The 24298-nt window shown below is 30.7% G+C and overlaps 3 protein-coding genes and 1 long non-coding RNA gene across 10 annotated transcripts; 2 read left to right on the top strand and 2 right to left on the bottom strand.

Moving 5' to 3' along the window:
• The first annotated feature begins 209 nt into the window (after positions 1 to 209).
• On the top strand, positions 210 to 3348 carry LOC137810651 (Acyl-CoA N-acyltransferases (NAT) superfamily protein). Its single transcript, XM_068612035.2, is given in 4 exon segments — positions 210 to 508; positions 510 to 1013; positions 2881 to 3126; positions 3128 to 3348. Coding segments are annotated over 4 exon segments (936 nt in total). The 5' UTR covers positions 210 to 344; the 3' UTR covers positions 3150 to 3348.
• Positions 3349 to 3994: 646 nt separating this feature from the next.
• On the bottom strand, positions 3995 to 8693 carry LOC137810650 (Protein kinase superfamily protein). 4 transcript variants are annotated; one of them, XR_011080939.2, is made up of 9 exons: positions 8486 to 8661; positions 8025 to 8122; positions 7735 to 7922; positions 7369 to 7567; positions 7128 to 7291; positions 6943 to 7047; positions 6726 to 6789; positions 5642 to 5764; positions 4092 to 4311 (listed from the first exon to the last, which is right to left on the bottom strand). XR_011080939.2 is itself a non-coding variant. In XM_068612034.1 (8 exons), the coding sequence occupies exons 1-8, from the start codon at positions 8671 to 8673 to the stop codon at positions 4075 to 4077; spliced, it is 1302 nt and encodes a 433-aa protein (XP_068468135.1). In that variant the 5' UTR covers positions 8674 to 8693; the 3' UTR covers positions 3995 to 4074. The 4 variants fall into 4 exon arrangements, 3 of the variants coding, with proteins under 3 accessions (XP_068468135.1, XP_090154401.1, XP_090154402.1); XM_068612034.1 differs by lacking the exon at positions 6726 to 6789 and having other exon boundaries at positions 3995 to 4311; positions 8486 to 8693; XM_090298275.1 differs by lacking the exon at positions 6726 to 6789 and having other exon boundaries at positions 3995 to 4311; positions 8223 to 8499.
• Positions 8694 to 13848: 5155 nt separating this feature from the next.
• Positions 13849 to 15469, top strand: LOC137809613 (uncharacterized). 2 transcript variants are annotated; one of them, XR_016519027.1, is made up of 3 exons: positions 13849 to 14145; positions 14991 to 15110; positions 15244 to 15469. It is a non-coding gene; the product is annotated as an uncharacterized LOC137809613 (long non-coding RNA). The 2 variants fall into 2 exon arrangements; XR_011080787.2 differs by lacking the exon at positions 14991 to 15110 and having other exon boundaries at positions 13868 to 14145.
• A 1055-nt stretch (positions 15470 to 16524) lies between these two features.
• Positions 16525 to 23224, bottom strand: LOC137810646 (WAT1-related protein At5g40210-like). Of its 3 annotated transcripts, XM_090298271.1 has the most exons (7): positions 22955 to 23224; positions 22788 to 22850; positions 22495 to 22608; positions 22117 to 22348; positions 17483 to 17642; positions 16951 to 17102; positions 16525 to 16844 (listed from the first exon to the last, which is right to left on the bottom strand). In XM_090298271.1, the coding sequence occupies exons 1-7, from the start codon at positions 23149 to 23151 to the stop codon at positions 16770 to 16772; spliced, it is 993 nt and encodes a 330-aa protein (XP_090154397.1). In that variant the 5' UTR covers positions 23152 to 23224; the 3' UTR covers positions 16525 to 16769. The 3 variants fall into 3 exon arrangements, with proteins under 3 accessions (XP_090154397.1, XP_090154398.1, XP_090154396.1); XM_090298272.1 differs by lacking the exon at positions 17483 to 17642; XM_090298270.1 differs by lacking the exons at positions 22117 to 22348; positions 22495 to 22608; positions 22788 to 22850; positions 22955 to 23224 and having other exon boundaries at positions 17483 to 17534.
• Between the last annotated feature and the right edge of the window lie 1074 nt (positions 23225 to 24298).

The following is a 24298-nucleotide window of genomic DNA, read 5'->3' as shown; positions in this document are numbered from 1 at the left end:
TTTTATAAAAAATAAATTTTTTTCTTAAAATCATTACATCACTTATAAACTTAAATAAATTTTCTTCACAAAATCTATCTTAATTTAAACAATCTCATTTTCTTCGTACTTTTCTTTTTCTTTTAAATCAGTGTAAATCCACCCCTCAAATCCAAAACACAACCTTAAAAAAGATGTGTAATAAAGTTTGGTTTTGTTAGTGACTTCACTTCTAGTATCTTTCAGTGACCCTTCTTTAGGCATCTTAAAAACTCTTCTATCTATCTAACACTGAGTAAATCACAGAAGCACCACCACCACCCAAACACGGCCTTTGTAACAAACTTCGAACTTGCAATTCCGCCATGGCAGCACCATCGTCACTGTTTACCCTTTCTTTCACCGTCGACCCTCAAATCCAAATCCAAAACCTCTCTTTCTCTCTCTCTTTGCCTTTTCACTTCTCTCTCTTCTCCTCCACCAAACCCCGTTCCTCAGCTTTCAAACTCTCCGCTTCCCACTCCCCCTCCCCCCCCCCCCCTCACCTCCGGCTTCCTCACCGACGACGACCTCCGCCGCCTCAACTCCCTCGACTCCTTCCTCTACCGCCGCGACCTCCCATCCGGCTCCCTCTCCGTCCGCCTCATGCGCCCCCACGAGACCCGTCCCACCGTCCTCCTCCTCGCCCACTCCTTCGCCGAGTCCTTGCTCATCCCCGTCGCCTACGTCAACCTCCTCGCCTTCCTCATCAACCAGTACCTCCTCCAACGCTTAACGCTCCTTCCCAACACCGCCACGCTCGTCGCCTTCTACACTCAAACACAACCGCCACCTACTGCTGCTAAAGAAGAAGAAGGAGAACAACTTCAAGAAGACGAAGGAGAACTACTTCATGAAGACGAAGGAGCGCGCTTGGTGGGAACTGTCGAGATCTGTTTCAACAGAAGAGGTGCCAATGCTTCTGTTCCCTCGCCCACCCCTCCGAGGGATTCACCCTACATTTGTAACATGGCCGTGCAAAAATCTCTCAGGAGGTATCTGCACTTTTCCTTACAATTACTTTAAACATGTTTATCTTTATATATATAGTTGGAAATGCGTTTTCTTCGCAAATTAATATATTGAGTAAATAGTAGGTTTTGCTCTATTGTACAATCGCAAACGTGGTTGAGTAGAAAACCACAGAAAAGTGATCCGTTATATTATAGGTAGTTTCTTAACTTCTGCAAAAATTACCTGAAAGTCATATAAGAATGATTTGTTCCTAGTTGACAGACTATAACTTAATCACAAACCCAAAACCCAATAGTATGGTAAATTCGTTGATTTCTGCCATCTATATTAAAGGTGATCAGTCCAAGTTATCTGAAGAGATTAATTATTGACACAGTCACTGAATACTTTGTATTTATGACATGATTATAAAAAGAAAACAATCACAAATTGTCACATATTTTGTGAATTTCTTAGGTCATATCATAACAATTTATATGAATGAGAGGATAAAACTTTCATCTAATCACGAACCCTATGTATGGTAAATTCATTGATTTTTACCATAACAATATTAGAAGTCATACCATCAATGATTTTTAAACCTCCTTTATATGTTTGTTAAAGATTTGAAGATTGGTTTGGCCAGCAAAAATGCACGTGTAGGAACTTCAGGCGTAATTTTTTGATGGACAAATATTACATCAAGTTCTTTGGATATTTTTTTTTGAGAATACTGAGTTTTTTTCGTAGTCGGATGAACTTGATATTTATTTTATAGATTATCTTGAGTATTTATACCTTTTCTGTACCTGCTATAACTGTAACTACTAGATTGGGTTAGATGGGTTGTTACTTGGGAGAATTTTAGTACACATTTTTTGAGTTGTGGTTTAGGTTTGATTAAAAAGTTATTGAAGAAATCTGTTTAAGTTTCATTGATTAATTCAACGTGTGCTTTTGCTAAATTTTGATAGAATGACTGTTGTTTGGATTGATGAGTTAGACTTTCAGTTGTTTTTGACAAATGTTATATTCTGGGCCCAACATTGATTATTGTCACTTTATATCGGTCGAACTGAAGCATGTCTTGAGTTGGAATGTTCAATAGGGTGGAAACATGAATTAGAGATCGTGTTTTGATTCATGGTGTGGAACAAATGTGTCATAAATAGTATAAAAGACTTAACTGGTTCTTGTCAAGAATGAAAAGTTTTTGATGTGGGCTTTTTTCTCAAACTATGTGAAAATTGTGAATGTCTACCTCTAATGCAATCTAATGATAAAGATGTCTTTTAATTATGAAAAACCTAATGAAATTTTGAACCTACGAGACAAGGTGGTTTTTATTGAGCAAGTTACTTGTGTGTTGTATCTCCTTTCATTCAAGTGAGGCAGGAGATAAATCTACTTTTCATATGTTACAGGCAATTTTACCTTGCTTCTTTTACATGGCATGATAAACATTTTCATCTGTAGTAATTTGAGTAGGGAAACCCGCAATTAGATTTAAATGATTAAGCATTTCAGCTACCTACTTTACCATCAAAGATTTGCAATATTATAATTAAATATTTAATATACATCTGTTGACTTCGGGGAGAGATTGACATCATCCTTGCAATAGCAACTGTATTTTTGTTTCCAAGTTCAATTTTAAAACTTTATGGTCTACTTTCCGTGAATGAATGCATGCCTGTTGCAAAGCCTTTAACCGTTGCTTTGAGCATCAAAGTTCTTTATCAAGTTAATCCAATCCGACATATATTGTTAATCCTAAATTCTCATCTCTTAGCTAATATTTTAAAACTTTTGGTGGGCTAAAGAAAAAATCTGTGGGCGTGTCTTTGACAGTGAAACTACATGATGTAACTAACTTTCTGAGTACATGTTTCTGATTCTATTCAGGAGGGGCATTGGCTGGCATCTTCTAAAGGCAAGTGAGGAATTAATTTCTCAGATGAGTTCCTCAAAAGAGGTTTACTTGCATTGCAGAATGATTGATGAAGCTCCATTTAAAATGTACACAAAAGCAGATTACAAAATTGTAAAGACAGATAGTATTTTAGTCCTGCTAATGTTGCAGAGACGCAAGCACTTGATGTGCAAGAAACTTCCTCTTTCAAGTACGACCTCAGAATCAGATCTGTCAGTATGATAAACAAAAGACTATTTGAATGTGTATAAGGGTTGCAAAAAATATTTGTCAAGGTAATGTTGTCATTCTCATTTTCCTTCAAAGCTTGTATCACTGTAAGTTATGTGCTTCCACATGATCTTATACTCAAATACATGTTATAAGGTAAAGTTTCTTATTTGTAATTGTGGAATATCTGTTTCAGCATTGATAGCAAGATGGACATGATGGTTTTAAGTTTGACTGGAGAATAGAGAGTGGTATCATGCATCCTTATTTATTTCTCTTATCTTTAGGACAGGGACTGAATGATACAGGTAATTACATCATACTGTTTTCTAAATTTTTTATTTCCTTGTCTGGGTTAGACACCCACGTAATAATGGATAAGATTGTGAAGCTGGTAATGGTAACATAAGATGTGATAAAATATACCAAGTCAAAAGATACATGGTTTTTTACTGAAGAACCTAACATTAGATGCATGAAAATTACAAATCTTATGAACTCTTTATTTCTTCAATATAATTAAAACAATGATTTATTTGTGTATCTATATTGTATGACTTATTGATCATTCTTGAAATTTGAATGTGGCATATACAACATGTTGAACCATGCCAATCATATGCCCAAATAAAATTTTCATGTTAGAAAGTTGGGTAACATTTTCTGGGAAGTGGTTTATTTTGTTGTGGTCTCTTGCGCACTCATGTCATGTTACCAAAAGGGGTGCGAGAGACATGAGGGCATGACTGGTGGTGGAGAAGAGAAAATGGAAATGCTCTTTCTGCCTTGCCCATGATGGATTGAGTTCCTCACCTCCTAAAATCAGCCAAGTTATTATGCTTTGTACTGATAACATTAATCTGTTTGGCGGATAAGTGAATAGAAGAACTGTTGTAGTTCACTTTTTATTATCATCAAGAAATCATCATAATTCCGGTGTCTAAACTGTGATTTCACTAGATCATTCTCAAAGTATGCATAACCATACCCAAGCCTTTTGAATTTGTATAGATAATCGTTAGGAGTTCTTTTACACATTCTGCCACTGATGGTCTCTCATTACTCTCTGGTCGAACACATCTTGATGCCAGATTGGCAAACATGACTATAGACTGAATGGTGTAGGAATTTCGAGCCATCTCTGGATCTATCACCTTACGAAGCTTCTTGCGGTCATTCAGGATGTTCCTCACCTGCATATGAATTATAATGAATTAAAGTCTTCCAGTTTTATGAATCTAGTGATTCTCAATGATAAGGCTCTATATAACAGAACAATAAAACAGGGATATTAACTTAGAAGATTCCAAGGTTTTCTCTGTAGAAAAGTAGAACAGCAAGGAAAGAAAATCCAGTAACAGGTTACACAAGGGTCCCAAATGCCAAGGGAACACGCAACCCTCTCCCAAGTTTACTCAACAATTTCATAAACCTCACATATCTCCTCTTCCTCACGTTTAATATCCCTGTTTGTGTTTGTTAACAACCTCAATAGTCTCTTCTTTTCTCTATTTCTCTGCTTGGTATGCTGTTCCTTCCCCTCCTTACACCCCCTCTCCTCTTCATGTGTTCCAGTTTGTTTCTGTGGTTCATTCCTTTCTGTTAAGCACACAACCCGTGTTGTTTCTTCTTCCTACTTTAAACTTAGGCTAAGGACGCATCACTCAACGAGAGTAAAATATCATATTCCGCTTCTAGTAGTGGTGAAATATGCTTGGTAGTTGTTGGATGAATCTACAATTCTTGAATATGTATGTAAACCACTTATGTTGGCATGTGTAAATGTGTGATGGGGGGTGGGGGTATTTCAAGTAAAATACCATCTTGTTGTGAGGGGGGCTAACATTGAGCATTGAATGTCCCATGGATGGTGAGCATTACAAGTTTTCTAAACTAAGTCGCATCACTCTTACAATAAACTATTTCTCACTCTACACACACAAATATTTCTAGTAAGAAAGTTTCATTTTTATAAGAGTGAGAGGTGCAAACATGAACCGTATAGATGATCAATCATAAAAGCTTTTATACCATGTATTTTAATATTGACCATTTATTTTAGGATCTAATGGTTTTAATATTTATTTTTGTCACTCACATTAAATAAGGGTTCTCTCTTGATTATTTTTAAATGCATCAATGACAACAACCTAGCCTTTTCCCAACTCTCAGTCACATGAATCAAAGAGTTCTATAATGTGTGTTGATCATGTCCATAGACAACTATTGACCATTGTATCTTTTTTATTGGTTTTGCTTATAGTTTCTCTAAAGTCTTCCTCTGCCTCCAATGATTGAACTATCCTCTATCTGATGTTGTCTCCTTACCAAGAATCTCTACCAATACCACCCTTTTTTTTCCCTCAAATGTACTATTATTATAAAAAATAATAGTGCCTGGAATATTTTTAATGAAATATAAAAAAAAATATAGAAGCCAGTTTGGGGGCTTATATGTTGGTTTTACATTCATAAGGATAGATGCCAAAAGTGTGTGCGCACATGTGTTGATACATTTCCTACCTGTAGTACAAGGTTTTGATCGTTGGGACCTTGATTTAGATCTACAGCTCGACGTCCAGTCAAAAGCTCCAAAAGAACAACACCAAAAGCATAAACATCACTTTGTAGCGTGAGTTTTCCAGTCTGTTGTCAAATGAAATATCTAATAATGTTAGTGTAAGAGCACGTATTTTGCATTGCACTGCCACTAGATATAAGATTGCAAGATAGCACTTTGGGATAGACACATTTGGTTTGAGAAATAAAATGCTTCTTCTTATGCTACATTCTTAGATGATGGAATGAATGATTTATGTAGGCAATATCAATTTTAGTAACAATATTTGGTTGTAAGTATCACAGCCTTTTCTGAATGAATCTTGCTAATTTACGGTAATAATTCCCCTAGCAACATAAAAAAGCTGCGTTTTATGACTGTTTTGTGAAAATGCAAAGGCTGTCATATAAGAATTTAGGAATCTAGGCATTTTAGGTAAAGACACAGAAAAAAATTTAATAACTTGTAAAGACAACGCCCATGAAAGTCCTCCAGGCTGGAAATGTTGATCAGGATTGAGGGCCGAAATTTCTTTGAACTATATACCTGGAATGTTAGTTACTAGAACATGTCCATGGGTGGTATGGATTGAGCTCATGAAACCACTTGGTGTAAAAGCATGGACTATTATAAGAAGGACTAAAATTCTTTCTATGGCCAGAAAAATGTTAAAATCAAATAACTTATTTAGTGTCATGTTGGGCTTCTGGTTATACACAAAATTCTCTGAATCATTAGTAGTAAATAACCTAATAAACCATATAAGAAACTGAAAGACTTCTTTGGGCCTTAGGCTTCTAATGCAAATCAAGTTTCAAGGGTTAGACTATTTTTCTTCTTATGTTGGTGTTGAATTTGCTGACTTAATTTGCATGGGTGATTTATTTTTTGGTGGCCTAAACTGCTATAGTATGTGCTGCTTTGGTGTTGTTCAACCATTAATAAATCCTGCTCTAGATTAAGATGTCCATAGTCACATATGGTTGAATAAGTATGCATGAGATGAAAGGGAGTTGAAGATTTGGGTATATTATGCAAATGACCTACTTTGTAGCAAACGCAGATTCTTGACGTTAACATGTGAAGCTGTTTTCATCTTGTGCACATTATTCTGGAATAATTGCAAAATAAGTTACATTTACCCTTGCTGCAAAGCAAAATTTCATTTTACCTTAATAGTATATACTATTTATCTTAAGGTGTTGAAAATTGAAAAAGTGAAGTATTGTTTTTTTAAAAAAATCTTTATGGCATAGATGCATACCGATGTATACTCAGGATCAAAATAGCCAAAGGTACCAAGTACTCTGGCAGTCACATGTGTCTCTTGTCCTTCTGGCATTAACTTGGCGAGACCAAAATCAGATATCTACAAAAGATGTTTATTTTATTTTTGTACATATGATTATGAGAATGAAATGTTGAAGTCACTATAGGGAGTCTATTTACCTTTGCTTCAAAGCTGTCATCTAAGAGAATATTGGTCGATTTAAAATCCCTATGAACAATAGGAATTCCAACATCAGAACTTGAATGAAGATAAGCAAGCCCTTTTGCAGCTCCCAGTGCAACTTGGAGTCTTCGAGGCCAATCCATGTTTCTTTCCCCAATTCCTAAAATTAAATGTTAATTAATAAAAGCTCGACGTTAGAAATTTTGCCAATAGTGTAGATTTGGTTACATGACAAACCATTCAAATGATCTTGCAGGTTTCCATTACGCATATATTCATATACTAGGAATCTATGCTTTCCATCAGCACAGTAGCCTATCAAAGAAACAAGATTTGGGTGGTCAAGTCCGCTTAAGATGTCAACTTCGACTCGGAACTCACGTTCCCCCTCTGCTGCTTTAATTGCTGGCAACTCCATTTTCTTGATTGCTACAACCTTCAGGAGACTTGTTATATTAGTATGTATTCATCTGTATCAAATTCACTAATTTTGAGCATTTTATAAGAAACATGGTTTCTGTATGGAAGCTATAACGGACGTTACAAACTCTTGTAAACTATGATAAATTCCTAAGGGCAAAAAACTTCTGTCTAGAGTGTTACCTCTCCTGACCGCAATGTGCCTCTGTAGACTTTGCCGAATCCTCCTTTTCCAAGCAGATTCTCATCACTGAATGAACATGTTGCCTCTTCCATCTCCTTGAGTGTGAAAACGGATGATCCATGTAGCCTTTTAGTTGGTCGTGGTGTCTGATCTTCAAGCTGCCAAAGCTGTGCAGGTTTGTAAACCCCTGAATATGTAGTTCGTAAATGTTACTGGTTGGTTATGCAATAAAAACAGTACTAAATTACATGCTTAAACCATGAGGGAGAAAAACAATAAAGAGCCATACAGGGATCTGTTTGCTCTTGAGATTTGCTTCTCCGGCGCTTGTTCCAGGCTGAGACCAAACCAAATGGCATGTTTGACTGCTCTATCTTATATGCGTCTCTGTTTGAGAAATCAAGTGTCAGGTTTTAACAACATACAATTGCATATATAAATGATCAATTGCTTTACATACTGAGATACAGGTGGGTTTGTCAAGAACCTTGAAGTAAACTACTCTTTTGATACGTTGAGAAGGTGAAGTAATCACTTCAATATAGTTGGCATGGCTTGAGAAAGCTATATTCCCATATAAAAAGCAGTTTGATAGAATGGAAAACCTCTATGTATTGGGGGGTACGTGAGGATCAAGTGAAGCTAGATTAGAATAGTTGACAGAACATCTTCCAACAACAACACACGGAGAGAGACAAAAATATGTACTTTAAGGCAAAGAGAGAGCTGATAGAAGTAGGTATGGCTTACCTATGGTTGAGATTGATAGTAGGAGTGGGCCGGGCTTGCTTTGATGGCGAAATGGAAACTGATGCCTCATTCACCATCTTCATCATTTTACCGTTTGCATTTTGAAAATCAGTGGCGGTTGCAATGCCCTTTTCAGTTGTTCTCTTCATTGAAAAAATTGTTATCTTGTTTCCAAATCTTTCTCTCATATGGTGCAACCGTCATTGTCATATCATCATCATTTGAATAAGCTTTTGTTTGTCACCAATAATAATCCATGACCATCCATGTGGGTACCACAGCCAATAAATACGTTTTGTCAGCTATCATCGCCTGAAAATTTGTGGAAAGGAGGATTTGATTATTTTAAGGTGAGGAAAAGAAAAAGTAAGGTCATAGCCATGTTTCATTAACAAATGAAATTATGTATTTATTTATTTGTTAGTTAAATAAATTTAGCTGTTCATTTTAGAAGAATTGCATTCTAGTACAGTTGGGTGGATGATTCAGGGAGTTCCATAGCAAGTACAAGATCAAAAGTTCTAATGTCAATGTGATCACTGTATAAAACAAAATAACAGAATATTTTTGGATTTTACTATGTGATAATGGCTGCTTCTTCCTGCACCTCCATACCTTCTTCTCTCACCTCCATAGATTTTTGTATTTCCAAAAATGGCTCTCTGTAATATTCTGGATTACATAATCCGGAAGTCATTTTTCAAATTTGTAATTAGCTTTTGGATTATATAATCCGGAAGTCTTTTTTTTAGATGCATGATTACTTTCTGGATTACATAATCCAAAAGTCTTTTTTAATTTCTGGATTATATAATCCGGAAGTCTTTTTTCAAATGTGTTTCTGGATTACATAATTCAGAAGTTATTCTATAGGGTGGCACAAGAAGGATAAAAATGTATTTTCATATTGTGTATGGTGATGCCAGAAGAAGATATGGAGGCGCAAGAATCTGTGATCATTGTATATAATCTGTGATATAAAACCCATAATGTTTTGGACTTCATAGGAGTAAGTTGGATTTTACTTTTTGAATTGAAGATTAATGAAATTGACAAGCTTGAATTTGAATATATTAAAAAAATTACAACTCAATATATTTATCTATTAGATGATATAAAATAAATGTTTCCACGTAAGAAAATGCATGCACGTGACATAACCACATTATTCTTTTCCCGCTGAAATGCAGATGAATCATTTGAGTATTTACTTTATTGATAAAAAAACAAACCAATATATTTAATTACAATATTATATAATAATTAAGGCTTGTATAATTAATCATCTACGGTACGTATACTGTTTGATTGGATTAATCAATAAATATATTCAATCTTAAATAATCTTGATTTTTTTATTTCCATGCAATTAATGTGTGTATATTTTCTGATTATATTAATCAACTATCAATTAATACATTAAATAAATAAAAAATCTTGATTTTACCATTTCATTTAAATTTTATGATTTTTTTATGATCTATCTATATATATATATAAAGAGCATTTTGCCACATGGTATTAGCGCATCACTTATTTCCCCACTGAAATGCCAATGAATTATTTAAAATAAATCAGTATATTTAAGTATATTATTTTATAATGATTAATCAATCTGAAATAGTTTTATTTTTTATTTCATATAATTAAGGTTTGTTTATTTTATAATTTATTATTCAATCAATATATTAAATTGATTTTATTATTTTGAATACAAGTTTTAGGATTTTTATCAGTAAATAATGTTATGTCTAAGAGACACTTTTAAATAACTCGTCATAATTGTTATACTGCCAAATAAAAACTAGTCTTTCACAATGTTATTGAGAATTATTTTATTACTAAATTAAAATATAATTAAAAGCATTATAAATAAATACAAATACGGTCATCATAACTGTTAAATCAGCAACATACCTGACTTGGCGTCAGAAATAATTAATTATCAAAACAAAATAGGTTTTGTTTTAAAATTATTATTAGTCAAAAATATTGTATTTTTTTTTATTCTAAAAATTTTTTTATTCTAAAAAATACAATAATTATTATAAAAAAAATTGGGATGCATATTCAAACAGTGCAATCTCTATCATTCTCGGCCTCATTATTACATACTCTCTTCTAATTTTAACTCAATTGCAAAGACCCATGCGCAAAACAATCAGAACATAATTGAGAATCAAATTCTGAACATTAATAACTATTGAATTTATAATATATAATGGGAGGTGTAGTGTAGTTCGTTTCACATATTTGAACGATTACTAATGGAGATTGTTTATGTTATGAAGATGGATCTACAGAAATATGGAAAAGTTTCGTATTTTTGGACAGGTTGTTAGAGTTGCATTGTGATTCTTCTTGTCTTGATACTACTTTTTGGGTCTCTTTCTTTCAGTCTCAAGTGGATGCCGAATGGAGGGTATCTGCAGAAGGCACTCCGACGCTCAAGTCAGTAAAAAAAGGATATTCAACACTCGAGGGTGTACAGTGATAATGACGTACCTTTCTTCTTGAAAAGTGTGCTATTTATATTATTTTAGTGAACTTATCTTATTGAGTCTGATTAGTGGAATTGATCACATTTAGGAGCATATTACCTAATTCTTAATGACAGTTTAACTTTACTGACCTTGGTTCGAGCGTTAATGGATTAAGTGTGTCGGTCGGCCTGCCCGTCCGTGCAAGTCTCGGTCAGCTTGGTCAGGGAGACCGAGTCATGATAGTGACCGATCGTCCATACCAGTACAGAGATAACATGTTGAAGTAACAAAATGTCGTTCGTGATATATATATATATATATATATATATATATATATATATATATATAATATTCATAAAATCATTAACATTCTCATAAAAATATGTATTAAAACTAACATTTAATTTATTAGTGTTTATTAACTTATTGATTTAATGTAGAGAGGATGATTCATTTTATCTACTCCATAAATTTTGATGTAATAACCGTCTTTAATCCTTTAACACTTTAATATCTTAATATTTAAATTATTAATAAAATACCACAATTACAAGCTAAATTATATTTCTATTAGAGTTCTTTGTCATTTCCTAATAAACTCACATAACACTTTCGTCATGTTAATCCTCAATTCTAGTCAATTTATTTAATATATTTTTTCCTTTTTCATTTATATGTTCAATTATCATAATACATTTACTTCTTATCCAACCATGTTCATTTTATTACATTATTTAATGAATCACGTAACATAAAATTTATAAAAGGACCTATTTAACTTCACCAAAATGTATATAATTACATAAAGAATATACTTTGAGCATAATATTCTTACTTAAACTACATTCTTCTCCAAAAAAATAAAATATTTTTTTCTCACTCAAATTATGACTTGTTGGAAGCTTCAGTAATATTGTTCTATAAAAACATTAAGCGTGACCATTTGAGTTACATATTTAATAATCACAACTTAGTTTGATTTCCATTTAAACTGAATTTTCTTTTTAATTATAAACATTTTTTTAGTACAATTGAAACATTTATGTCTCGATTCTATTAGATTCAAAGTACTCATTATTTCAGTGGTCAATCAATAATACACAAATAAATACCATAATAGACTAACACAATTTACATTCAAACAAATAAAATTACAACGTTCAAGGGTTATACCAACCCTATTTATACATAAGATTTATCCAATTATATAAAACATCTTTAATAAGAAATAAATACTTTCAATTCAACATCCAATATCCAATTTTCACATTAAATAATATAAGAGATTAAGAGATAAGAGTTTATGTATAATTTATTCAAACAAATAAAACTATAACGTTTTAGGGTTATACCAACTCTATTTATACATAAGATTTATCTAATTGTATAAAACATATTTAATAAGAAATCAAATACTTTCAATTCAATATCCAATATCCAATTTTCACATTGAATAACATAAGAGATAAGAGTTTATGTATACTTTGTTTTATGTAGACTTGAAGAATTATATATCAATATTGTGGTCGGTTGTTCATATTATTTTTGCAAGAAAGAATAAAATGTGAGAGGTGATAAATGAAGTTCTTAAAAGATTATGATTTTTAACTAAATTATATCCTAGTAAGATTAATGTGGTTGGTGATTCATTGAGTCATAAGATAATTCATGGATTTTTATAATGACTAAAAAATTAAGTAATTGAAACATACTGTAGGATTTGAATTTAGGTGTAACATTCTCTTCTTATCCCATTTTCTTATTGCATTATTTATATGTTAAGAAAAGTTAGTTGATCCTAATTTAAGATATATGATAAGTTTGTTAGGTATTGATCAGACTAATAATTTCTTTGTAGGGTTTGATGGAGTTCTAAGATTCAAAAGATGAGTTTATGTGTTGTAGACGACATTTTGAGAAAGTTAATTTTAGATTAGGATCATGAAAGCAAAAGTTGATTTTCATCTTACTATGACTAAAATATATCAGGATTTACATAAAAGGAACTAGACAAATACATACAAAAAAAAAGAAGAAAAACTAAATACATAGAAGAGACTTTTGTTTTCACCGTTCTACCCGAGGTGTCCAAAATTCTCAATGCTCTTCCTCTTGATCCTTTTAAAAAAAGTTCAAATGTCCAAAGTCTTTCTTGCTTTAAGAAAGTCAATTCTCGTGAATTTAGAATTGTATTTTTAGTCTTATCCTCACGTATAATAAATTTATTTTTTTTCCTTATACCTAAAAATACCAAAAATATCACCACAAGAAAATGATTGAATGGTAACTAATTTAGAAAAAAAAAATTAGTTTCTATAGTAACTAATTTAGATACCATTTTATAAACTAAAAATTATTGGTTACTAAAATGGTATCTATTATTAATAAAAATTATAAAATAATTAGATACTATATTTTTGGTAGCTAATAATAAAAATAAATTTTTTTTTTATAGAAACCATTTTTTTAGTCTCTTGTTAAAATTAGAAACTAGTTTTATAGTTTCTAATCACCATATAATTAGATACTTTCATTTTTAGTCACTATTATTTGAATTTAGATACTAATTTTGGGATAATTAAATTTTATAAAATTAATTATTAATCATTAATTTATAAAATATTTTAAATTGATATGAATAAATTTCCTAATTTATTAGTTTTAGTATAATATTAAAATAATTGATATCAATTTAAAAAAATATTTTAACCTTTTAATTTTATTTAAACATAGAATTAAATTAATAACAAATTCAAAATATTGTTTAAATTAAAAAAATTATGAACTAATTTAAAATAGATATGTATACTTTTTTTTTAAAACTAAATAGTGCAGTTTTCAATTTCTAACTTTAACTCTCTTAAATATTTTATCTTTTGTACTTATCTCTCACTCAGCACACACGCACATGCACTCTGCAACACTCTGCAACGACGACGAAAACAGCTACTCACCCTGCAACAACGACGATGGAAACAGCTACTCACCTGCAGCAACGACGACGACAATGGCAACGCACCTGCAGAAACGACGACGACAACGACAACGTACCCTGCAGCAACAGCGACGACAACACACTCTGCAACGGCAACGACCTCTGCAATGGCGACGACAACGCATTCTACAACAATGCGTTTCTCTGCTCCGAAGGAGGCCAACCTCTTCAACCTTATCATCGTAAGTTTCGATTCGTGATCCATTCTCGCCTTTGCTTATCTTTCCCATCTTAAAACCCTAGATTTTGTTATTTGTATTCCCGCATTTAATTGCTAGTTGAGTGTTGTTTGGCTTCTCTTTTAATCGATATGATATATTGAAATTTAATTAAAGAGCATCACACAAAGTATAATCCTCACATGTCATTATTCTTCTACCACTGGTCGTCACTTCAAAGTGAGTTCAAACATTGCTAAAATATGAGTTTCGGTGCTATAGTTGGTACTTAGAATTATGATAATATAGTCCAGAGTATTCAGTGACTGATTGTAGATGATAGACACACATGCAGAGAGGGTCAGTCACAGATTCTATTGTTCAACACTTTGCATTTGCATAGCCATAGATATTAGGTAGAGAAAGAAAAGAGAAAGGAAGAGGGAAGCACATACACAGTGGAAAGATAAACTCACACTATGGATTTCTTTTTAGTCTACATACTAATATTTTTTACTTATTGATGATTAAATCTTTGTTAAAGAACATGGTTGGTCATTTTTAATGATTGTTTCATCTGTACAAAAGTTTGATTCCAAAAGTGTCTTCAAGGAACTTGTGTTCAATTCAACTTAGCCACTGTCATATATAGTAAACTTTGTTTTAGCAAACAAAGAAATGTTTGAAACTATTGTAGTCAATCAGCTTAAGCGATTTGGACAAGTATAACTTCCAAATTCGAAGAACGTGAATTATACTACCGTACCGATAGAATTTTATAAGAATGGTCACTTATATTTTCATTTTAAAGGTTTAATTTGAGTCTGACTGTCTACTGGCTGCTTCAAGACATGTAATTATTTTTTCAGCTGTTAAGGCATCTCATGAAGACGGTTTCTCAGCTGGGCACTGGAAATAAGCCTGTTGGTACTATAGCTTATATGGCTCGAATGGAACAACTGATGTAATACCACTATGATGTTAAAAAGGTTATAGTGAAATTGGAGATTACGCCTAGTCTAACCAGATTAGTTTCATGATATCCAAATCAAATATGGCTTTATTTAATATTTCTAGTACTAACTATGAGTTGTAATATTATGCTTGTTTTATTCCCTGCAGCTGAGGATTGGTTGAAGCCTAATGTTGTGTTGGAAGCATTTGAAGCCAGGGCTGCTAGGATATGTGTTGCTTGTGCTCAAAATCTTAGCAAGTTCTCTAACCCAGAAGAGAGTAAATGATTCAATCATCTTTTAAGTCAGAAGTCTAATGTTTGTATTATTATATTCTTAATATTATCTAAAAACTAATTTATTTGATATAATATAAGAAATCATTTTTTGAGTAACAATGCATCCTTTGTATATGTTTAAAGGTATCATATATATTTGTTTATCATAGCTTAATTTATTTATAATGATTTATCTATAAAAGAGGAGCTAAAACATATTGGAATCTGAATTCATCTTCTTGGATAAGAGTAAATAAAGTGTTTGAGTTACTTTTAAGTAAAATCTATCACATTTGTTGTGACAGACAGCTTCGAAAATTTTTACTGACTAACTTTTCTAGTTTTTATTTTTTTTCTTAAACCTAATAAGCAGTTCCAAAGTTAGTTGTCTGTTTATAAATTTGCATGAGAAACATAAAATTAATATTTATATTTACTAAAATAGAAAGATAAAGTACAAATATAGATTAGTGAAAATTCCTCTTGAAGTAAAATGCATCTAACAAATGGCAAAAAGAATATGTGATGTTATTTATGGATTACTAATGTATATATTTCTTTATCTTATAATGTTTAAAAAAACTATGAAAATGAAATAATTTTAACTTGGGTTTATTTGATTATCTTTTGTTTCTATCACAATCTTAGTTCACATTCACAATTTATAAAAAAAAAAATTGTAAAATTTGAAAAAAATTAGTCACTTCTTACCATATCTCGATTATGAACATAATTGTTTTGAGTTGACAAACTCTATAAATTTATTTTAAAATTAGTAAACTTAAATTTACAAATAAATATAAAATAGGAAAGAGTAAGTAGATAAATAAAATAATATTTTATAATAAATTATATTATTTAGAAACCAATATAGTGACCATTTTTTGGTATTTATATATTTGGTCACTACATGAGTTTCTATATATTTTGGTCACTAAATTGGTTTCAATGAAATTGGTTTCAATGAAATTGGTTGTTAATTTGGTTTCTATTAATTGGTCACTAAATTAGTTTTTATATATTTGGTCACTAAATTGGTTTTTATTGAATGGTAACTAAATTGGTATCTAAAATTAGCGACCATGATTTTAGTGACTTAAGACTATTAGTTTCTAAATTAGTTTATAATAAAGTTAGTGACTAATTTTATCATTTTAGAAACCAAAAAATTAGTTTCTAAAAGCACTTTTTCTGGTAGTGTTATAAAAAACTTATAATTAAACTTAACAAAATAAAATAAAACAACTATATCTTGTTTAGGGTTTTAAATTCCTATCCTGAATGAGAAACCAAGCTAAAATTCAAAACAAATATTTACTTCATCAAATCAAATATTCAACTTACCTGTTATGCCCTATTTTCTAATAAAGGAACATTATGGCATGATGATGACTCCAAGTTCTCAACCATTTTCTCACTATTCTTCTCCTCTCTGTATTTTCCCCACAATACAGCATAAAATCCTACCACGATTATAACCGCACCAATCAAACTGCAAAAAATTCATTGAAAGAAATTATGTAATATGTTGACAGAAACAGTCAATTTAGCATAAGTTTGAGTTTTATATTTTTGGTGTTTTAGTTTTGAAAATATACCTTCCAAGGCCGAAATTCTCCCCCAGAAAGATTGTACTCATGAGCACTGTGAAGATGATTCCCACAGGCTTGAACATAGCACAAAATAATGGTCCTTCTTTGTGGACACACCATGTGCACAGGACGTAACGTACCATTGTTGCAACTATTGCCTATTTATTTATAATCAGATCATTAAACTACTCATTTTACCAAGGACCACTAGCAAGAGATAGGGATAACATTGAGAAATAAGATAATTTTGAACCCTTTATTGGTTAGAAAATTTTGAACATTGAGAAATAAGATAATTATGTATTTGTAAAAACTATTTGAAGGAAATAACAGAAGATAAAAAAGTTGGAGAAACTGATTGAACACAATTACAAAATTGATGAATTTATTTTAATAATATATATAATAAAATTATAATAACTAAAAATATAAAATAGAAATATGACAACTAATACAATAATAACAATAAATAATTTAAGGATAATAAAATCTAAATTAAAAACAAGACTAATAAAATCTAAATTAATAATAATATTACCTGATATAAAATAACACTCGGTCCTGAATCCAAATTGAACTTCCATGAATTTTTCACACAAATTAAGGCAAAAGGCAAATATTCCACACAGAATGGTGGCAAACAAGAACTGGAAGAATAATATCACTGTTACAGCAGGGTATTTCTTTCCTATCGAAGCCTGAAAAGTTTAGTAACAAACGCAAAAACCAATTTAATTTTACTATTTTTTAATAATTCGCATTCAATCTAAAATTTGCAACTATTCAGATTAAGTCTCTTACCCTTGTTCTTCTTCCAGTAATGACAAAATATAACATAGGTAGGATGTGATTAGAGGGGTAAAATAATTATTTATTGTCAATTTTGTTAAGTTTAATAACATGGGTATGACGCTATTATCTAATTTGTTTTATAAAATTTCATGAAAGAGATGACATGGAAACGGCGACATTTTGTAATAGTAATAAGCTTTTTTTTTTACTATACTTAATAACTATTGTTTAAACACTTTCTGACTATAATCACATAAAAAAATCATTGTTGTATGTGATTTTTTTATACATGATTTTGCATAATTACTTTACTATCTCTTAATCATGTTTATCTTCCTTTTATTCAGTTTTGTCTTTTTTGTGTTCTTATAGTTTGATAGACTTTTTTTTTTCACTATTAAAAAAACTGGTTTTACTAGCGATACTATTAAATTTATGTCAATGAAAGTTATTAACGAAGAAGCGACAGTTTAAAATCCATCGATAATTAATAATATTATTAATTATTTTTAAGAATATTATTTATTATTAATAATATTATTATTTACTATATATATTATTAAAGAAAATATTATCATTACATGGAAAACCTGTAATCACTAGTAGGGTAATTATTATTTATTACTACTATTATTAACATTAATATTATTATTATTATTAATATTATTGTAATATTATTAATTTTAATATTATGTAATTATTAATATTAATATTATTATAAATATTAATATCATTGTAATTATTATTAATATTATTATAATTATTATTAATAATAATAATATTATTATTATTATTATTATTATTATTATTATTATAAAATTTATCGACATAATATATCAACAAATACTAATTGACGTTCAATTACTGACAAACATTATTGACGGATAATATTGACGTCCAATTACTGACAGATATTGATTCAGCATTAATTATTTTTGAATTTTCAGTTTCATTGATAAAATTTGTTGGTAATTCCATCAATCAGTAAAATTTTTCGTTGATAAAATATTACCGACGAACATAAATTTGTCAGTAATTTTCTGTTGATAAATCAATACTTTCTTGTGTGTTCTTCTTCGGTTTATGATTTGATATTTTGTTGAAGATGTTTGAATAATGGTGTGGAAGCAAAGTAGAGGGCTTGTTTTGATGTTTGAAGTGAAGGTGCTAAGTGGTTTGTTAGACAAACTCAGTAGGAAGGAATATAGGATTAGCTAATTTGGAGACTATCCTAGAGAGAGCTCAAGAACAAGTGTTTATGATCGAAAATCGACAACATGTGATCAAAGGTGTGGGAAGCACACTTGCTAACCCTAATTGGCATGCCCACTCCTCGTGATTGGCCTAAGGTTTCTCTTGGACTAAAGGAAGCCCAATTGAAACCCTAACTAGGTCAAAAACCCTAATTTTTTTTAATCCTATTCTAAATACAAGTCCAAAAACCTATATTACTATGCTCAAATTTAAGGCCTTATTTATTTGAAAAATACAAGCCTAAACAAAACCTAAACCTCTCTATATATTTGTACAAACTAAAATTTGGCCCAAGATGATAAGAATCTGAACTTGTTGAGCTTAGTTGAGTTTCACTACTCTTATATTTTTCTACCCATAGATCTAGTGGTCGGTCTCCTGATTATGGGTCTTCCACCATAGTTAATGTGTGTTTTTATTGTTGCTCACTTACTTGTTATTTTAAGCACATTCCTTTCATTCCTGCATTTTGTTGTGTCCTTGTTAAACCTAAAAGTTCATCTCTCACCAGCGCGTCTTCTTCTCTCCCTCTCTCTCTATTCGCCCCTGAAATTTGTTTCACATAACTCTTCAATGCCTCCACAACATTTACACTCTTTGATGGTCACTCACACGCAAAGGTACACATTTCTCAACTTGTAACTGTATTATTTTTCTCATTACTCGTTAAAGACAACGACTAAGGTTATATTTAACCCTAGATTACATCAATGTTTTGCTTTATTTAAAAACAAACACAAGCCCTAACTTACAAAAAGCACAATACCCCCAACTCTGTTAAAACCTTGGTAACTAATGTTAGATACTAATTTAGAAACTAGTGTATAAATTTTTATTAATAATAGAAACTACTTTAGATACTAATAGTTTTTTAGTTTATAAAATAGTATCTAACTTAAACAATATAACAACAAATTATTTTTTGTCTCTAAAATATGTTTTTATTTAATGATTTTGCTATAGTGTGCATTGACTGCAACTCACACCACACCACATCCTCCAAATTTGTTTCTTTCCATTGGATTAAAATTTTAGTGATGGGTCTGTTACCTTTTTTTCTTCATTCGTCTTGCTAACATCATTAATGGTTGGGGAAAAACTGTCCTTCCTCATCTATGAATGGATGGGTGATCTGCGTGATGTAAGGCTTGTGACCACCATCAATAAAGAAGAAGACAATGGAAAAATCTTAGATGTCTATGCTTGCATCAAGTTATTCTCCTTATGCAATCTCCCAAGTCGAAAAGTATAAGACTCCCATGCTGGGTTCCTGCTTTATAATCTGCTTATTCAATCTCTTGTCCAGAGTAAAATAGAACTCCACCAGGGCTGTTGGCTTTCGCGAAGCAAGAAGGATTGATGGTGTTGTTGACCTCGAGTAGAATGATGTTATTGAGCTTGAGCTCATTAGCAATGAAAACATACTTAGGTTTAAAGGCTCGACAGTGGTTAGACTAAGGGTTGTAGAACTTGACCATTACAAAACAATTATTCTCAATGATGGTAGTTAAATTGCACTTGTTCAAAGTGACAATGTTCCTATTGTCGAGCGGAGACTCCTTGAATGCCTCCTTAGGTTAGGAGTCGAAGTTAGAGAAATTTTCAACATTGACTTTGTAGTTGAAGTCGATTTTATCACCAAAGTCATCAATGTTGGCTTCATCGTTGTCAAAGTGGCTAGGATATAAGAAGTGGTGGTAACATCATCATATTCTTGGAGAAAGCTAAGATCTTCATCATCATTGTTATTTTAGATGTTTTGTAGCCATTTAGAAAGAAAGAAAAGAGAAAAAGAGAAAAAAAAGTGCAAAGGACTGATGTAAAGGGTAACATTATCGATGAGATGAAGATCAATTGGAACACAAGTGGAATGCAACAAAAACATGAATTAGTCGGGGCTCAAAATTACTATGTTGTTTATGAAAATAACCATAATAAAAAGTATTGTTTACCATGTCTGTTATTTTAGAACCGACAAAGAAAGTGTTACTTAGTGACGATTATTTTAGAACTGATATAAAAAGTTCAAGTTCTTACTTTCTATGTCACTTGAATGATATGTTGGTTCTACAATAAGCATTTAAAGTCCAAAAAACAACAAATATATAAAAGCTTTCCTACAATATTGTCAACATTTTATTTTTTCATGTAATTTCGGTTTATTGCATTTTGTGTTTATAATTTAAGTGTATATTTTATTGTGAAACATTTGATGTCACTACTTTCATTTTGTGTCACTTAAAAAATCAATGAGAAATATTATCAAAATTTGGTGAAATATGAAAAATATTAATTTATTTAAATACTAATAAACGTAAACAAATATTTTTGAATGAGATAGACAATTTTTTTTTATTAAAAAAGTGAGATTTATCTTTATTATATATATATATATATCCAAGTTATTGGATTAAGAAAATCATTAAATAGAAAACAAATTTTGGGAAAAAAAATAATTAGTCACTGTATTGATTAAATTATATACTATTTTAAAGACTAAAAAAATTATTAGTATCTAAAGTAGTTTCTAAATTTATAAACTAGTTTCTAAATTGATATTTAATTAACTACTACAAATTTAAATTCTAAAATTAGTAGCTAAAATCTTTGTAACTAATTAAATATTAATTAGTTAATTAGATATCAATTTAGAAACTAGTATATGAATTCAGAAATTACTTTAGATACCAATAATTTTTTAGTTTTTAAATTAATATCTAACTTAGTTAATACAGTGACTAATTATTTTTGTTTTTAAAATTGATTTTTATTTAATGATCTTCTAGTAGTGTTAGCAGTGTTAGTATGTGAAATGAGTAATTTTTTTTATACAAGTACAGCAACAAAACTCCAAAATCATTGTTAAAATTTATTTTAACCCTTATTAAAATATCATTTTGTAGTAATAGATGTTGCTTTTAGAATAAATCTTTATTATTATATCAAAGATTCTTATGTTCATTTATTCACATCAATGATACATTATATTCAACAACAATTCTTCTAATAATTGGATAGAATTTGGAAGTAAGAGACTTAAAACTTAAATGAAATGGTATAGGAAATTCTGAACCATTAGAATAAGGAGAATTAAGATAAGACATGAGGTAAAGTGATTAACCCAACCTGATATATGTACCACATAGAAGTAAAGAAAGAATCGGCAATGCAGCATATCCCTCCCAAGATCCAGTTTGATTGTGTGGAAAGTTGAAGTTTCATAGAAGTGTTCCATGAATGGCTCCTAAGGATGGATGGACCCTTGTAAAGTATCACAACAAATGCTCCACCAATTGATACTGTTGTTCCTAACACTTTTGCTTGACTGCTACGATGCCTCCATAGCACTTTTTCCATCCTAAAAAATCAAATTCAATTGAGATGGTATACTATTATACAATACTTCAATGGTTTGGAAGAAACAAACATCCACAAAATCCTGATGTTTATCTGAGTTGTTAATGGTTTTGAATTCTCAATCAGCACAGAAAAAAATGGTGGAACCTGAAAATGAGAGCAAGTACAAAAGTGAAAGCTGGAACAAGGTTAAGTATTGCTGATGCAAGAGTAGGAGAGCTGAGTTCTATGCCAACATAAGCCATTATCTGTGCTGAACTCCTGCACAGCAAAATAACCAAATCAGAGAAACTGCACACTTCCCAAATCAGGAACCACATGAATGAATATAATAAGCAAAGTAAGAAAGGAATTGAAAACAGGTTATGCTAACAAACATTACATTAAGCATAACAACCTAATTTGATGGAAAATACAAAACATTAGAAAGTAATACTAACACAAAGAGTGCAAGCAACAGGAAGCTGCAAATTGCAGAGAATGTGAGAGGAGGACATTCTGACCTACTCAATTCAAAAGGGTAAAGATTAGTAAGGTGGGGTAAGAATCATACAAAAAAATATATGTTGAAATTTGAAAGAAAGAAGATATATAAGAAAAACAGAACCTGTGGTGAAAGAAGGCAAAGGGAAGAAGCAAGAAGGAGGAGAGAGCCATAGAGTAGACAACCATGACATATTTGTTGATACCATCATTGGTGGCAAATTTGATTACCACCATGCTACCACTTTGAGTTAGCATAGCCACCAACATCCCCACAAAGGGCAGTAGTTTGCCTGTACCATTGTTCACCCATCTCACCATTTCTTCAGACCTTCTCTATCACTCTCTTTACCTCATACTTTTATGTGAAAGAGTCAACCTTCTAATATCTGAAACAATGTTAAATACAGAGTCAGTGAAGATAATACTTTATGATTTAATTATTTAATGGTGGTGTAAGCTATAAGAATTTAATAATACATGTCATTGTTAATATTCAAAAGTAAATAGTTATTATTTTAAGTTCTAATCATTGACGACATTAGTAAGTGGTTGGAATTTAAATATATTTTTCTAATAAAAATCTTCAAGTTTTATAAATTAAAAAAGAAAAAGAATCTGATTATAAAATAGAGACTTTATTAAAATAATTAACTAAATATTTTAGTAAATTTACTGATCATAGTTATTCATAGATATTTTATATAATGTCATGCTAAAGAAAATAGTGTTTCATTAGTTAAGCTTTTAAATAATATTATTTCATAACTAATTTTATTTTTTATTAAAATTAATTCAGTGTCCTTACACTCTTAGTAGTTGTTAGATACTCCATATCAATATTTACATTATATAAACTAGCGGGAACACAATCGGTTCTGAGTCGCCGTGCATCCACATTTTCTAGTTTTTATTTTTATTATATATATATATATATTTAAATATAAATTTATGTGTATTTGTATGTATGAGAGATATGTTATTGAGTTTCAAGAGATTGAGGAAGGAGAGACATAAAATAAGAGAGAAAAAAATTAAAAAAACTGCTCTATATTCGAAACGGCTTCTGATAACTTAAATAGGAGAATGAATCTCTTCACTCTTCTGTCAGAAAATTTTAAAATTAAAAAAATGCTTATTTAATAAAGAAAAATATTATTTTAAAACAAAAAAAAAGTAACGAATCTCTTTACTCTCCTGCTAGGTGACAACAAAATAAAATTAAAGCATCAATCTCTTAACTTTCCTACTAGTTAAGTCAAAACAAATAAAATAAATTTTTAAAATTAAAAAACTATTTATTTAATAAAGAAGAATATTAGTTTAAAACAAAAAAAAAGTAACGAATCTCTTCACTCTCCTGCTAGTTAGGTGACAACAAAATAAAATTAACGTACCAATTTCTCCACTCTCCTGTGTCAGTTAAGTGAGAACAAATAAAATAAAATTAAAAAACTGCTTTATTAAC

The sequence above is a fragment of the Phaseolus vulgaris genome, chromosome 2 (assembly GCF_051622355.1).
Source record: "Phaseolus vulgaris cultivar YP4 chromosome 2, ASM5162235v1, whole genome shotgun sequence".
Lineage (NCBI taxonomy): Eukaryota > Viridiplantae > Streptophyta > Magnoliopsida > Fabales > Fabaceae > Phaseolus > Phaseolus vulgaris.
Note: the sequence above shows the minus strand (reverse complement) of the source record. Positions and strands in the feature narration are given on the sequence as shown.

Excerpts from the sequence above, each read along its gene's own strand:
- LOC137810646 (XM_090298271.1), bottom strand. The coding sequence starts at position 23,151 with ATGGTGAGATGGGTGAACAATGGTACAGGCAAACTACTGCCCTTTGTG. Across the intron at positions 17,643-22,116 it reads CTATGTGGTACATATATCAG|GCTTCGATAGGAAAGAAATA; the intron begins GTTGGGTTAATC and ends TAAACTTTTCAG. Across the intron at positions 17,103-17,482 it reads CGAGTGTTATTTTATATCAG|GCAATAGTTGCAACAATGGT; the intron begins GTAATATTATTA and ends ATAAATAAATAG.
- LOC137810650 (XM_068612034.1), bottom strand. The coding sequence starts at position 8,673 with ATGAGAGAAAGATTTGGAAACAAGATAACAATTTTTTCAATGAAGAGA. Across the intron at positions 7,923-8,024 it reads TCAAGAGCAAACAGATCCCT|GGGTTTACAAACCTGCACAG; the intron begins GTATGGCTCTTT and ends CTACATATTCAG. Across the intron at positions 7,292-7,368 it reads CCTGCAAGATCATTTGAATG|GAATTGGGGAAAGAAACATG; the intron begins GTTTGTCATGTA and ends ATTTAATTTTAG.